This window comes from Lipophrys pholis (assembly GCF_963383615.2).
Source record: "Lipophrys pholis genome assembly, chromosome: 12".
Lineage (NCBI taxonomy): Eukaryota > Metazoa > Chordata > Actinopteri > Blenniiformes > Blenniidae > Lipophrys > Lipophrys pholis.
Genome location: NC_137641.1, coordinates 24,444,274 through 24,459,709, shown reverse-complemented (window position 1 = coordinate 24,459,709; position 15,436 = coordinate 24,444,274). Strand labels below are relative to the sequence as shown.

General features: G+C 41.8%; 1 protein-coding gene across 1 annotated transcript in view; it reads left to right on the top strand.

The window, feature by feature from the left end:
* Positions 1-5,066, top strand: part of cwc27 (CWC27 spliceosome associated cyclophilin) — a 34,635-nt gene extending 29,569 nt beyond the window's left edge. Inside the window, exon 14 of the mRNA XM_080476892.1 lies at positions 4,455-5,066. Coding sequence (XP_080333018.1) covers positions 4,455-4,617 — 163 coding nt within the window. The 3' untranslated portion in view covers positions 4,618-5,066. The remainder of the gene's footprint in view (positions 1-4,454) is intronic.
* Positions 5,067-15,436: the final 10,370 nt, after the last annotated feature.

Below are 15,436 nucleotides of genomic sequence, written 5' to 3'. Positions count from 1 at the left end.
CATTTCTTTCTTATTGGCTTTCACTTATCTTGTGTCACTCCTGTTGATGAGTTCAAGCAGTGAAAGAAACACTCATTCTAGTTGAGGTTGAATTCCCTTTGTGCTTGTGGATGATGATCCTGACCTCTTTTAGGTCCCGAGCTTCCTTCAGGTTCTGATAAATGTGTGTGAAAGTTCAAGTCGTATTCGTGTGTGTGAGTCAAGTTGGGATTTTGAACCCACAGCCACTAGATTGGCCATCAGGAAATCAGCCCTGACGCTGTGTTTTCCTCTCATATTCTGTTTTTCACCAAAGATCTCAAAGCCTAACGACGCGGAGTGAGGCTCTGAAATGAATACCATGTGTCTGAAATTCAGCAAAGTGTCCGTATGTGTGTATGTGGATGTATGAGATTTAGAATAACAAAATCTGTAGTTGCTATTAGTCTCAAGAAGCCGGGCGGGGGGGGGGGGGGGCTAATGAATTTGAGAGAGACGCCTTGGCTGGAGTACGGAGCCCCGACACCTTGCTGTGGTGCCCCCGCCAGGTATGGCGGGGTGGGAGGGAGCGAGGGACAGCGGCAGAAGCGTAGCGGCCCTAAAAAAACACCAGTGGGAAGTCTGTGCCACTCTAAGAGCACCACGAACAGAATGTGGGTTACAACAGGTCAGACACTGGAAGTCAAGTCTGGGCCAGAGGAGGTAAACTATTCCATCTGTGTCTGTGTCTACAAATTTCGACTCTGCCTCCTTCTCCTCCTCCCCCTCCGTCTCCTCCTCCTCCCACACACACACACACACACACAAACTCTTGAGTCGTTGCAAAAAGCCCATCGTCCCTCCTTTACTCCTTGATTCCCACCCCGTACTTGAGTGGAAGAAAAATAAACGGAGCAAAGGCTTCTGTAGACTCGCGTCACAGCAGCACAGGAGTGGTTTTGATAAGCCGGGTTTCCACATCACGTTTGGGAGACGTTCGGCTCCGGGGGCCGCGCGACCGGCGGGCTGTCATCGCCGTGACTGCTAGACAAATTATCAGAGGCGGCGTGCTCACACAGCAGGGGTCCTCAGGGTCTGCCAGAGTCTAGCCATTACATTCTAGATGAGCTGTCACAACTCCTGCCGATTTCAAATGAACACGGGAGAGAGAGCTGAGCGTACAGACACCCCCCCCCCACACACACATGTCAACATACCCCCACACTGTACACTCAGCCACAGACGGGAGCAGACATACCACAGGCTGCACACAGCAGGCAGGCTGTCACACAAAATATGACACAGTATACAACAGAGAGTCGGCAGACGGCTCGAAATACACGGCGTGATCTGACGAGATTAATGATAGTGAAGCAGACATTCATGGGCATCGAGGTTCATATGTAACCAGAACATCACCGGTTAAAATCCCGCAGCCAACAGGTCACCACTGTGCAAGGACTTTAACCATCGACCATTCGGGTTGGATCAGGAAGGGCATCTGGCGTAAAACTTATGTCGAATCAAACATGGAGATCACATCATCAGCTTTAGTGACTCCAGAAAGGAGCATTGAAAAGCCCTTTACTCCCTTCATAGCAGCTTAGAAATGTAGTTTTATTAATTATTCATTATGCATTATCCAATATAGGGTTGCGGAGGGCTGGAGCCAGTCTATTACAGTACAAAGACAGAGGCAGACAATCGCAGTCACTTCTATAAGAACAAATATACTTCAAATGCATGTTTTTAGACTGTTGGAGAAAAGCGGAGCGAGAAACTATGGACTGAAACCAGAATAATCTCATTTTGATAGCATAAACCACTAAACCAGCATGTGGTTCTTTTGATAATTATCTCTAATGTACAGACACAAAAAAAAACAAAGTTTTCTTGTCATTTTAACTTTACGTGTTTGATTTTCCTCAGTCTTTCTGGTACTCCCTAGACTTGGATGAAAAATAAGCTAGTGAACCCATGGCATTTTTTTGCTCATGTTTTGTACATTAATTATATAAAATCCACTGTTTTTATATATTAAGTACATAAATATGTTTGATACAAAAGTTTTGGCACTGTTTTATTAGATTCTGGAAATGATTTTGATGGTGAAATATACTGCCCGGGCCCTTTCGACATTAACATGATAAATATATGAGACAAAAGCTTTTGTTGAACCAATCAGTTCTACACTTTAAAATGTAATCTCAGTCAAAAGTGAATCTTGTGAATGTTTTATTTGAATTTAGACATAAGATGCAAACAATTCTTTTATTGCACAAAAAATGCATCCTCCCTGCTCTACGCTGTGGTATCTGTTTCTAAGACCTGCATAAATGCGTCTGCAGCTCTGTGACAACGTGCTGAGGCAATAGTTTGCGATAGGTCGTCTGCTCCTGCTTTGTTGTCAAGATTTCCTGATAACACACCCGCGCGCACGCACACGCACGCCTCCCAGCAGCAGCTGAAGAAATCCTGCCAGTGGTTTATCCTGGGAAGTGTCTGACACTGATATCTCCTGTGAGGAATGTCCTGATTCTTTAATCTGTCTTTGGGGGGGGAAGAGAAACCGACCGGGGAAATGAAAGACACATGAGCGTCTCCTCTCCAGGGATTCAAGTGTTTTCACAGAAATCTTTTAACTGCGGAGAAATCCTGAGCCTGATGTCAAAGACATCAGCGACAATTTTACTGGTTTTTAGTTTAACAGTTACAGCAGTGATTTTTAGTCCTGGTCGGCGGCAGAGATCCAGGACTGCATTCGTCCCCGAGCCCGGCGACTGAAAGTGTTTTTCGCTTTAAGCACATAGTAGCTTAAAATGTCATATAACTTTATTTCTAATCGATCAATTTTTACAATATGTGGTTCATTTTAATGCCAAGGGCTTTCAAATTAATGTGTTCAGAATTAACCTTTCAGAAAGTGTCGAGATGGTTACATCTTGGTAATTGATTCAAAATGATTCAACCCGTCACAGATTAGATCTGTGGTCAACATATTTTCAGGTGTGTGTAAAAACGACTGAAGCGCACAAAGAGCAACCTGACCTCATGTAAAAGACCAAGTATGTTGTTGAGGTGCAAGATATATTTAAAGGGGTCGTATTATCCAGCTTTTCAACACTTTCACATGGGTCTTGTTTATCCCAAAATCTTCAAATTCAAAGTTTATTGCCCCAAATCTACCTTGATTTTCAGCCATTTGAATATTGGATCATATGAGCTGCATTCAGAATCTGTTGTGTCTGTGTGAGCTGGACAAGCTCCACCCACACATGCCCATCTTGGGAAGAGGAGGAGGTACTTCCTCTCGTGGTGCCATGTGCCGGAGCAGAGCTGCCTTATTGTGGGAAGATCAAAAGGAGAATCTACCTTGATAGGGGTTGGCTAAACCCTTGATGATGTCATCTAGGGTTTGAGTTTTGATTTACTTTTTTTTACATTTTAACAAGCATGGGAGAGAGATCACAGGCATGGGGACCCATATTACCATTGGAAAATTATTAGAAAGGGAATTTTACATAACCCCTTTAATGTATCCTCATGGAAAGATTTTAAGAAAATGAGCACAGGTCAGACGGACCCCATTCAAGAGGACCGTTTGCCGGTTTGTCTCAGGGCTGAATTGGTGCTCAGAAACGGGCATTAAACAGACATTATCTAAAGGAATTGTGCTCCATATGCTAAGGCTGTCAACTCTCTCAAAGGATTGATAGTGGGGGGCAGATGTGGATCGGTTGGTAGAGTGGTCTTCCCTCAATTGGAAGGTTGCAGGTTTGATTCCCTCTCTGTCCACATCTCGAGGTGTCCTTGAGCAAGACACCGAACCCCAAACTGCTCCCAATGGATGGACTAGGCGCCTTGCATGGGAGCCGCCTCCATTGGTGTGTGTGTGTGTGTGTGTGTGTGTCTGTGTGTGTGTGTGTGTGTGTGTGTGTGTGTGCGTGTGTGCGTGTGTGCGTGCGTGCGTGCGTGCGTGCGTGTGTGTGTGTGGTCAACGATGCAAAGCGCTTTAGGGACTGTTCAGTCGATGCAAAATTGCTATAAAAGTGAAATCTATTAGTAGAAATATTACAGAAGGTAAATTTTTCTGACGACTCATCAATTGATCTGCATTCCACTTGCTGCAAATGTTGCAGGAGACCTGTTGGGATCTGAATGAACCTGACTTTAACCCAAAAAACCTTTGATTTAGTGGAAAGAAAGAAAAAAAAAATCCTGGTTTGAGGTTCCAGTGAGGACAAGAGTTACAGGATTTGATGAATACAGTGGAAAAAATTGTGTATTTCAAAGTAGTGCGCTGTAAATGTTTTTGCATCAAAACCTCAAACTGAAGCCTGCTGAGCACTTATTCAGTTATAATACAGATGATTTCAATAAAGGGTTTGTCCTCTTTTTTTTTTCATAACAATGGCATAACAGCATCTGACGGAACTGGTCTGTCGGCGAAAGATCTGCAGAAATTCACCGTATCTTTATAACTTTCTCTTGCACAGGTTGGGTCATGTTCTGCAATTTGACGAGCAAACCAGGAAAGTCAAAGACGCCAACATGCAGGACGAGGACACTTTCGAGATCTACGACCCTCGAAACCCCGTCAACAAGCGGCGGAGAGAGGAGAGCAAGAAGATCATGAAGGAGAAGAAGGCCAAGTGGTGAGGGCCTGTCGACCCACACCATCTCCTGCCTGTACCGTGTGGCAGTTCCATCGGTTTGTAGAAAGTTTGTGCCGACTCGAACATCTGGATTGAAGTTGCTAACCGTAGGGCACACCTGTAATCTGTGATGGACGTGGAACAGCTGCACACATACAAACACAGGAGTCAGCCTGTGATCGTAGTAAAGGTTATTAGTTCACATCACGTTGCCGTCTCTCCCTTTTCATGACGTTATGTTAATTAGAGTTTAAATGCGACTGTAAGCTTGTCAAGAAAAAAAATAATAAACTTCATCGAGAAACTCTCTGGAATGATTCTTTCATTTCTAATCAGGACTTCGTTCTCTGGCCTCATCGTCAGCGGGATCATTTTATATAATCTAATAATTCAGTGCAACACTTTAATAGCACAAGTGTCTTCATGCCAAAATAAATTCATTCTACTGATACCAGCCTCCATGTCATCATACAATTATTTTATATTTTTGACATTTAATAACTCCAGTGCAGGTTTTCTTTTTAGGTTTTGCTGAAAACCTCACTCGAGATCACGATGTCTTGTACCCTTATTCGTATTTTAGCCAGAGGTACATATATCACAATATAGTGCTATTTTGTAAACAAGTAATTTTTAGGGAAACTCCTAACTGGAATAAAATGCCACCACATACACCTTTGGTACAATCATAAATAGATTTAAAACAACTTATTGAAGGAGGCTAATAAGCAACAAATGGCTGAATCAGGAAACATTCAACTGCTTCTATCCCAATTTTTAACATCAAATATAAATCCTGGGTTCTTTTGTGGAAAAAATATAAATTAATGATTTTTTCGATTTTTATCATTGATAAGTAAACTATCATTCATCTCATAATCCCCTGATTTTTATGAATTGGGGTTGTAGCTCTTAGTTAGCTGAGCTCACCTTAGCAAAGAGCTTGAAAATGGAGGTAAAAAACTGACCTGAGTCTAAAGAAAGCAAATCCACAAAACTGTCAATACACCTGTGTATTTTTCATATTATACTATTGAATATATAGACATAATATACTCTCTCAGTAAACATCAGTGGTTGTTTTGTTTGTTGTTAAATTACATACTTAAAAAATGGACTTCATGAAAAATTTACTTCACTTATATTGTTTATTTCTATAGTGACCGCCATCTTAAAGCACTGACACACAAATGGAGATGGTTAGATTCACCCATAAAAGAGCCAATTTACCTGTAAATAAATACATTTTGCTCGTTTAATGATGAGTTGAAAATCAGAGGAGGCTCTGCCACCCCATTTCAGATTTCTATCCTACGTGACATCCGCCTCAATGTCACTGGTGCTCTGGTCACGACTGGAGCAGTCGGAGCTTGTAAAAGCTAACTGGAGTCGTTACCTCACCGTGGTTTTTCGGGGTAAACGATCTGCCACTGCCATGTGTGTGACCAGGAGCTGCACTTGGCCGGCAGCACGCTGTATTTTTACTTCACTTCTGGGATTAAGCTTACATTTTTGTATGGAACAGGAAGGAGAGTTAATGTTACATTATGAGCGCGGCCCTGCCCGAGCTGCTGCAAATCTAAAACAGGTGAAGCGGTGATCTAACCCACTGAGTGTGTGTGTGTGTGTGTGTGTGTGTGTGTGTGTGTGTGTGTGTGTGTGTGTGTGTGTGTGTGTGTGTGTGTGTGTGTGTGTGTGTGTGTGTGTGTGTGTGTGTGTGTGTGGGGGGGGGGTTCCCATAGAGGATGAAACGTGCCAGTGATGAACAACTGAGAGATATTCTCAAGTTAATGGATACTTAAAGTAACTTTTTTTCCTTGATGATAAAACAAATTTTTACTTTGAAAAGGAACTTTTAGTCTCCCTCTCATTTCTCTTCTTTTTTTAATATTTTTACAATCCGACACATTAGCAGGGCTAATCACTGAATTCATCCATTATATTCAGAAATTATTGGTAAAAGAACTTATAACGTCTGAAAAAGCTTTACGCTGGTAGTCATGTTCTGTCACTCACACACTAATGACCATTGGCCACCATGGTTACCCTCCATGGGCGGCAATTTGAGGGTTCATGACAGTTCGATATATGAACAGGGCGAGAGAGGGGATTGGATCAACACGACCTGGGATCGGGAGATGAGCTGCTTTACCAACCGTACCACAGCAGCCGGAAAGTTATGATCTCATTGCAAGAAAGTGAAGAGCGACAAAACAGGGGATATAGAAAGAAAGAAAGCATACTTTACTCATCCCCATGTAGAAAATGCTGCTCTGTGTTTAACCCATCCTGGTCAAAAGAACTTTAGTTAAGTTACACTTGTGTGATCAATATGAGGAACTGTCTTTTCCTCATGTGACTTTATTTCCTCATTCTATGTCATATTATATCGCACATAGACAAACTTTAGTCCCATCATTCCTTCATTTATTCCCTCGACCTCACATTTGTCCTCGGGCTGCACTCAGCAGGAGGGAAAGTCCCTGAATCGACAAATTTTGCACGAGGTGATCAGTTTAGCTTCAGTTAACCTTCCAAAGGTCAGCTGTGGATTTAGTTCCCCATCACTTAAAGAAGAGCGCTCCACGTGACTGACGCGAACATGTGAGAAACCTTTAGCATACATGTGGCCGTGCCATTATTGTCCGTAAACTTCAAGGAGCCTAAGTTTAATCTTCAGATATTCCCCCTATTTAGGATGCACAGAAAGGCTTTAACTGCTCAGATAAATTCGTTTTTTTTACAAGGATGCTGCGTGCCATATAAATCTGTAATTTATGTTTAAAGAGGAAAGCCACGGAGAAAAGGAGAGAAGGAGGTGCAGTTCATCAAGGGCACCACCTAGAGAATATTTACTGCTCCCCTGCGTGTCTCCATGCCCAGCTCCGAGCAGGAAATACCGACTCCTCACTCCCGGTCACGTGACTGCAGGGGATGAGATGGGATGGTAATAGCATTATCAGGCTATTCTGCAACTACTGTCTCCCTCTGCCCTTGTGGGCAAGCACTAAATTTAGACAGCTAATCCTTGCAAATTCGAGAAACACTTATTCTGTAGCAGTGGTTTGATATTTTTCACCTCTTTCTTTTCATTGATCTTCTATTTGTTAGATTAAACTGGGGGTTTATTAAGGGGAAGAGCACCTTCCAGACATGAAGAATGCTTTCAGGCTGTTTTCAGATTAAGTGTTTTGGTTGTTTTTTTTAACAGAGATACATGTGATGTACAGTATCTTCCAAAGTCAGTTTGAAAAGGACAAAATATAAAACATCCCGAAACAAAAAAGCCCTAATATGTATTCATCAGTTAATTTCTTGTACATCAGATTAAAAAATATACATGTTAACTCTGGGACTGCATGGTGGAGCAGTGGTTATCGCTCCCGCCTCACAAGGTGCAAATGCTGACCCGGCCTTTCTGTGTGGAGTTTGCATGTTCTCCCTGTTTGTGCGTGGGTTTCCTTTGGGTACTCGGGTTTCCACACACGCTTCAAAAACAGGTACGTGAGGTTAATTGGTGACTCTAATTTGTCTCCTAGCTCTCAACGTGGTTGTCTGTCTCCACGTCTGTCCTGTCATGTCCTGGCGGCCTGTCCCGGGTGTATCCTGCCCAAGATCCAAAGAAACTTGTACACATTGGTCAGGTTTGCTTGCGCGTAAAAACACATGCTTGATCTTTTCCTCTGTATACCCCCCCCGCCCAATGTGGCTGACTCCCCAGGGAGTAATGAACTGAGTGTGCAGAGGAAGAGGAGAGATCAGTGAGTCAGTGTGCGTCCATAAGGAGGATATTGATGAGTTGGCAAGATCAAAGAGGAGACGTTTTAGACAGGCACAGCAAGAGCTTCCTGGTATACGTTTGGCCATTCACAGAAGTCCAAGGACAGACAGGGAGGCCGTTTGTCTCAGTTGTCAGCCTTTTGTTGGCACTTCAGTGCTGAAGGGCACGTTCAGGATTTTCCAAGATTGCACTCAAACCGTGGCCACATGAGCCATGAACAGAGTGCACAGGCTCACGTTGTTCTTACAGTTTGTATCGGCAGGGGAAGAAAATGTGATTCAAAGCAAATTGGGAACCGCAAGTGCTGAGATGTAGTGTTTGTCTCACTAACGCCACTGCTTTTAGTACTGACGTGTTGATAACTAAATAAGATTATAAAATGAGGACATAGTTTTTTTTATGAGCTAGCTCAGTCCTGCTGACATGAAAGATGTCACACTGTGAATAATCTTATCTTCAGCCTGTGTCCACTGTTCCAGTGAGAAATTAACAACCTCAATCGATCGGAAGCTTCGCTGTAGAAAACCCGTCTGTACGTTGGCAGTTTATCTCATTTGAGTTGTTCTTTTCTCTTTTTCTTTTCTTTAGTTAATCTGTTTGTCTCAATGAGGACTAATGTTCAGATTGTAGAGCATCTTCCTCCAAATGACTGGGCCTATCTTTCAGTAAAGACTAAAGTAGTCTGTCCATCCACCCATCGTCTTTACAGCTTCACCCATCATAGAGGAAACCAAAAAGGTTCCAATCTCAAACCAAGAAACCGCTCAAAGAGCCGAGAGTAGTAATGTTTGTTATGAAACTACATTCAAAGGATTGCTGAATCTTATTTTTTAATTAAAGTCTTGATTTCTAACCCTCCGAACTTGAGCTCCATTAAACCGCTTTTCTTGTTTCTATTCTGTGCATACACAATGCTTGAAATGTCTTTATTGCGTTGGATCAGAGCAACATTAAGCAAGATGTTAAAAGCAGTCAACAGGTCCCTTTGTGCTGCCAGTGGGTTTCATGGATCACAGTTAACGCTCATCAGACACACCTTGAGAAGGACACGTCAGTGTCGAGACGACAACACGGCAGCCAGGAGATTGGCAGTAACATGCTCATTCCTCTAATTTCTGCCCAACATGAGGTTTAATAGAGAGAGCTTTCCCACAAAATGTCCAATACCACAACGATTGCGCAGGACCGCTCAGGAATGGAAGCTATTTCTCTAGAAAAGTCAGCGCAACCAGAGGAGACTAGCACGAACAATAAATTAAGTACCAGACTACAACAAAAGACAAGGTTAAATCTGAAAGAAACAAACCAACCTCAGACATATTGTTGCCACGAACTGGGAGGTTTAGCCTTGTGTTGTTGTAATCCAACCTCCATACTGGACTTTATGAGTGATTTCCATGAAGTCTTCGTAATTTTAAAAGCTATAGTGAGGAATCAGCTAATAACATTGACCTTTGGTAAAAGCCTACATGTAGTTATTTAACCGGTATGGGCTACAGTGTCTTCTGGGTTTATTGCCAAACACTCAGTGCATACATGTGGGCATACTAATAACAGGCTTTCAGTTTGTACCTTTCAGTGTGTCGGAACATGATCATTGTGGTTTGATGCTTGTAGCTGCAGTAACCATAAATCCCTTGGGAAGTCAGCATGTCAGCCAGTCCACCACTATGCTCCAAGCTGAGGAGGATCAAGAGCGCTTTCCTAAATTGCAGTGAAGTTTGGTCCGTGTTTATTGTCCAGAGCATCCAAATGAGTTTCTACTGTGTCACCGTGTGCGATTGCATGCTGCAAGCATTTGATGTTTATTAAGGCTGTGTTGATCCTTGTTTTGCCAAGAACAATTGTCCAAACTTTCTGAATAAAGTCTCGATGTTCGCCAGAGTTCAAATGTCAGCATCCATACCTATGCAGGTATCACGTCATGCTAACAGAGCAGTAACATTGGATCCTGTTTCAATCAAGCAAAACTTACCAAGTAAGGGGGTTGAATACCAACAGACAAATAGGTTTGAGAAGTCATTAATGACCTAGTGACTGTAACTCAAAGTTACTTTATTTTCCTTCAAAAGTGGCAGAAGATTTACTCTACTAGTGGCTGTAAATGAAATGTAACAAGCATTTTATTGACATAAAATGCTATAAGACGCTACAAATAAAGCATCTTGAAATTGGCTTTATTTGTAGTGTAACACATTAGCTGGGCTGTAAGTGCCGTATGGGTCAACTGAAGATACTCTATGTTCTGGATATCAACATATCATGAAGGAAATTACTTTGTGAACTGATGACATAAAGAAGCCACTTGGTTGAGCATGAGATTCACAATCTCACCTTCCCGTGGGCTCACCACCCGCAGGAACGGTTCTTAATCGGTGCAATGTGATCTGGGTGACGGTGCTCAGACTGCCACCCCCACGACCCGGAAACGGATAAGCGGGAGAAAATGGATGGATGGATGGATGACATGAAGAAAACAAAAACAGCCTTAAAGCAGATACAACTTCAGAGACTTTAACTCTCTTATTTAACTAATTCCATCTTAGCAATTAGTTTGTACTTGTACTGTTATGGTAACTTGTTCCGATGTGTTATTTACAACTCTGCTGGTGAGGTCAGTGCCTCTTAATTTGACTCATTAACTTGTTGAACAAGAGCCCACAGACACCACTTTGAAGCCTGTCTGGAAAAAAAAAATGTTTCTAGTTCAGACAAGATCCTACTCAAGACAATGGCCCTCAGAGGAACCTCCACCCCAAGGGGACAAGTCCATCTTCTATTTTTGGTGTATTTTAGGAGACGAGCTGGATCACCAGGTCACACTGCTGCTGTCAGTCATTCTGACACAGATTCACCTGATGAGTATTGTCCCTTTTTTTTTTTTTTTTTCCCATCCAGAATTTTTTCACAAGACAGTTTCTCTTTACGTTGTGCCCACTTTTATGTGTGTAATACTTTCCCAAAAGGTTCTCCAGAAAACAAAATAATCCCGTAAACAAACTCATCAACACCTACATGAGACGATTACAGATGTCCTCATTCCTGCAGAGGCTGTACATACAGACTGTAAACCACTAGGAAAACTCACAGCGCACTCGCTGACCTGCCAAGGTGTTTGTGAACCAGGGAGTGCTTCCAAAATGCAAATGTGGCTCTACTGCACTCCTGTGAGAGCAAAGGATATGTGTGTGAAGTCAATTTGTTACTACTACTGCTATAGCGTTCAAGGCATGCTCCCTTCAAAGTCTTAGGTAAAAATAAAACATAAAAGTGACGAAGCCTCTAAACAAATGGTTAAAGATCTGTCATTGAATACCCAAAACAAACATTTGTTTAAAAGTATCCCTCATATTCATGTTTGCTGTATATCTTGTCTAGTGCCATGATTAAACCCTAAAGTTAGTTCAATCTATACCATCCTAATTTTGTTCATGATGTTTTCCTTTTCAAATAAAGCAGAATTTTGCTGAATTGTTTACTGAAATTAAGAAAGCCCATACTTCATTGAAATAAGGACAAAAAAAAAAATCCCCTTTGGGAAATTACTTCCCTGCTTTTTAATCCATCCTATCCATAGTTAACCTTTACTATAGATGCTGGGAGCAGAGGGCTGCCGTAGAGCAGTGCCCAGAGAGCAGTTGAGGTCAAAGGTCTTGCTCAGAGAGCCAAAGTGGTGACCTGTCAGGAGTGGGATTTGAACCTGCACCCTTCCAATCCCAAATCTGATCCTTTAACCTCCGGGCCACTGCTGAATATCCAAACAAGTGAAATAATGGAAACTTTGAAATAGGTGTGTGTGTGTTTATGTAGGAAATACATCATGTCTGCATTTGTATGAATGAATAAGGCGTGGTCTTGCTGAAGTATGCGACTGTTAGAAAGTGAATTAATCTTGAGGGAAAACAGTAGGAGGTCAGGAGATATAAGGTGAAACGTTAGATGTTGATGATGAATGACAATCGTGTAAATGCGATGATCTGTGCATCTGGTTTAATGAGGGAGCTCGTCTGCCAGACTGACAACCAGATGACAGAGAGAACTGTAACCTGTAGTCACTACACCACTGTCTTCCCTAGAAGGAGAAAATGAACAATATAGACAAAAAATGTCTTTAATCTGTGTGTTCATAAAGTTCTCATACTGACTTACACTCTACTACTTTTATGGACTTTTGTTCTGTCCCGAGTGATGCTGATTGAGCCATCACTTTTCAATTAGTCCGATTGCCTGCAAGCAGATCTTTTCATTTTCACGGCCACTTAATGAGTGAGCAGTGAGATTGCACTTGGGAAAAATAGCAGACACTATAAAAATAGGATGACTTATTCCTCCATAAGACAGTTTGTTACCTCAGATCATAACGGCAGTTACAAGCCACTAAAGGAACACGTCTTGAGGGTTCACATTACAGCGGCTGCCCAGCCTACGAACTCGATGTCCTCCGCATGTCCATGTATTCTACAAAGATTCACCTTTTCCTTGTCAGGAGTGAAGGGCATGTGAGCTATGAAACGGAGACAGAAGCAGCATTACAATGTAACTTAACAGAGCAATAACCGTGAGCTGGTGGCTTTCTGTACTGCGACTACAGTGCCATTATCATTTGTCCTCATTAGCTTGCTGTCATTTATTAGTTGTGGGCGGTCGGAGCAGAGGAGGCTAAAACACAGCATAATTCAGTCCTGATGGATTTCATAATGTTCTTGAGAGAAAATGTCCTTAAGTAGGCTGCACAATGAGTATGCTGTTCAAATGCTCCATTTACCCAAATGATGACACACACACACACACACACACACACACACACACACACACACACACACACACACACACACACACACACACACACACACACACACTCACAAAATTATTCAGCCCTCATCCACAACCAAGCAGAAGCTCTTGGCTTTACTCCACTGGCCTAAGTGATTGGCTATTGATTCCTTATACACATTAATCCACTTACCTGCTGCCTTTCCAGCTGACAGAGGACAGTATGGCATCCAGGCAGTATCCCTTAAAGGTGACCTATCTGCAGAGTCACAAAGCCTGAAAATATTGAAGAAACCTGGAAACCTTCACCTTAACTAGGCTGGAACTGGAAAGGATGGGGTATTCCTGCAGTGTACTGGAAGAGAAATGGATGTAGGCAGATGTGACATTACAATGGGGGAGAACCTAAATTCCTCCTGAGGTACTCGAAGTTCATTTTAGTGCAACGTTTGGTCGAACATGTTCAGGAGTGCCCCAGTACATCCAAAACTCAAAAGTCACTCCTTTTAAGGTGACGCCAATCTCTCCAACTCGTTATGTAGAGCGCCGTTTAAAGGTTTGTTTTAAACCAATTCTGATCATGCACTTTCTGTTTGTATCAACAAAGACAGATGGGCTTATACACACAAAGAATATTATCTGATCCGATCAGTGTGTTAATCCCATCATGCTTTGCATTGGTGACATTGGTCGTTTGTGGCATAAACACTTGAAGCAGTACTCAGGAGCTCGCCAGTATTGAAGATGGATTTGTTAGCTTCAGATATCAAGCCTGCCATGTTTCTTTTGGTGTTCCTCTGAAACAACACCAAAGACAAGTTGTCCTTCTTCACTCCGTGATTTCTCAAAATATTACTTCTATACAACATTATCTTGCAGACGTGCTTGCAAAGCTCCGCCAGAGGTGAACAATCCGATGTGCTGCTTGCACGAGCTTGGACCGCTCGGATCATGAACAATGTTGCAGCAGCTCTTCTGATGGGATCATAATTTAATTTAAATAGGTGCGCCCTAATCAGATCGAACATTATATGATGCAGTTTTCATTGTATTGGTGTTTAATAGGATCATTTGTGGCAAGTGCAGCTGTTAATGAGGTTTGTTAAAACACCTTCACCATTAAACTAACACTTTTGCTTCTTTTTGTTGTGTTCGGTACCTTTGTTTTTCTGATGCATGTTGTCCTCCCACCTTGTTAGTCACGCTTTCATGCACTTTGGTGTTTTATCTTGGAAGTGTGTTTTTAGATTTTCAATCTTTGTCCACCTGTTTTGGTGTCTTAGAATGTTTTATTTGCATGTATCAGTCAAAAAGTGTCTGAAAAACTTCAATGTGCTACATTGCACAGCCTCTCCGTCTGAGTGAATCTCTTGGATATCATTATTACAGATGTGCTCTAAAAACGTCTGAAAACACTGACCTCTTCACATTACTGTTCTTTCCATGATCTATCTGGATGCTACAAAAGTTTCCTCATAATCAGACCAATAGAAAATCATCTTAGCGTCCTACTCAGCCAAAAGTGAGATAAGCATTTACAACTAAGACCGAGTTACAACTTGTAGATGGTGGCATAATTTTTAACATTTCAGCATATAATTTCCCAAATAAAGAGTGCAGATAGCTCAATGCTGACACAACAAACAAAAAAGAAAACTGTCTCCATGCAGGAAAGTGCCAGCATATTTAACTTCATGGAATGAATTTTGTAGCATAAAATCATGGTGTGCAGTTTGTTATAGTTTAATCTTTAAACAGAAGTTAAAGGCACAGTGATTTTAGAAGCAACAGACTAGTCATCTGTCAATTGTAGCTTCCAATAAGTTTCCACATCACAAGTCTTGTACGCAACCTTCAGATCTAAATCAATCTTGGAATAATCATCTGACATACTGACTGAAATGTTTAATTAATTTCTTGATAAATTGTTTCCTTTCGACAGAGATTGTTCAGAGTCAGTAGTGTCTTTCAAATCTTGGTCCCAGAAAGTGACAACGCTGCATGTTTTAAGCTTCCATACATGAGTTAATTTGAACAAAATCTGTTTGCATGAGCATCGAATTAAACTTTATACCAAATCTTCATAAACCAAATCTCATGTGTGCTAAATGAACTTGTGCTGTTAGTTGACTTGCATCTCGTATAATTTTTTTTTAAAGCAGAGAATCATTTTCTTGTCTTTCTAGTTATTCCCCACTCTCTTCCTGTGTGCTGACCGAAAAAGTTTGCAGAATCTTTCTTTTTCTTTTGTTTACCATTATGCACTTTT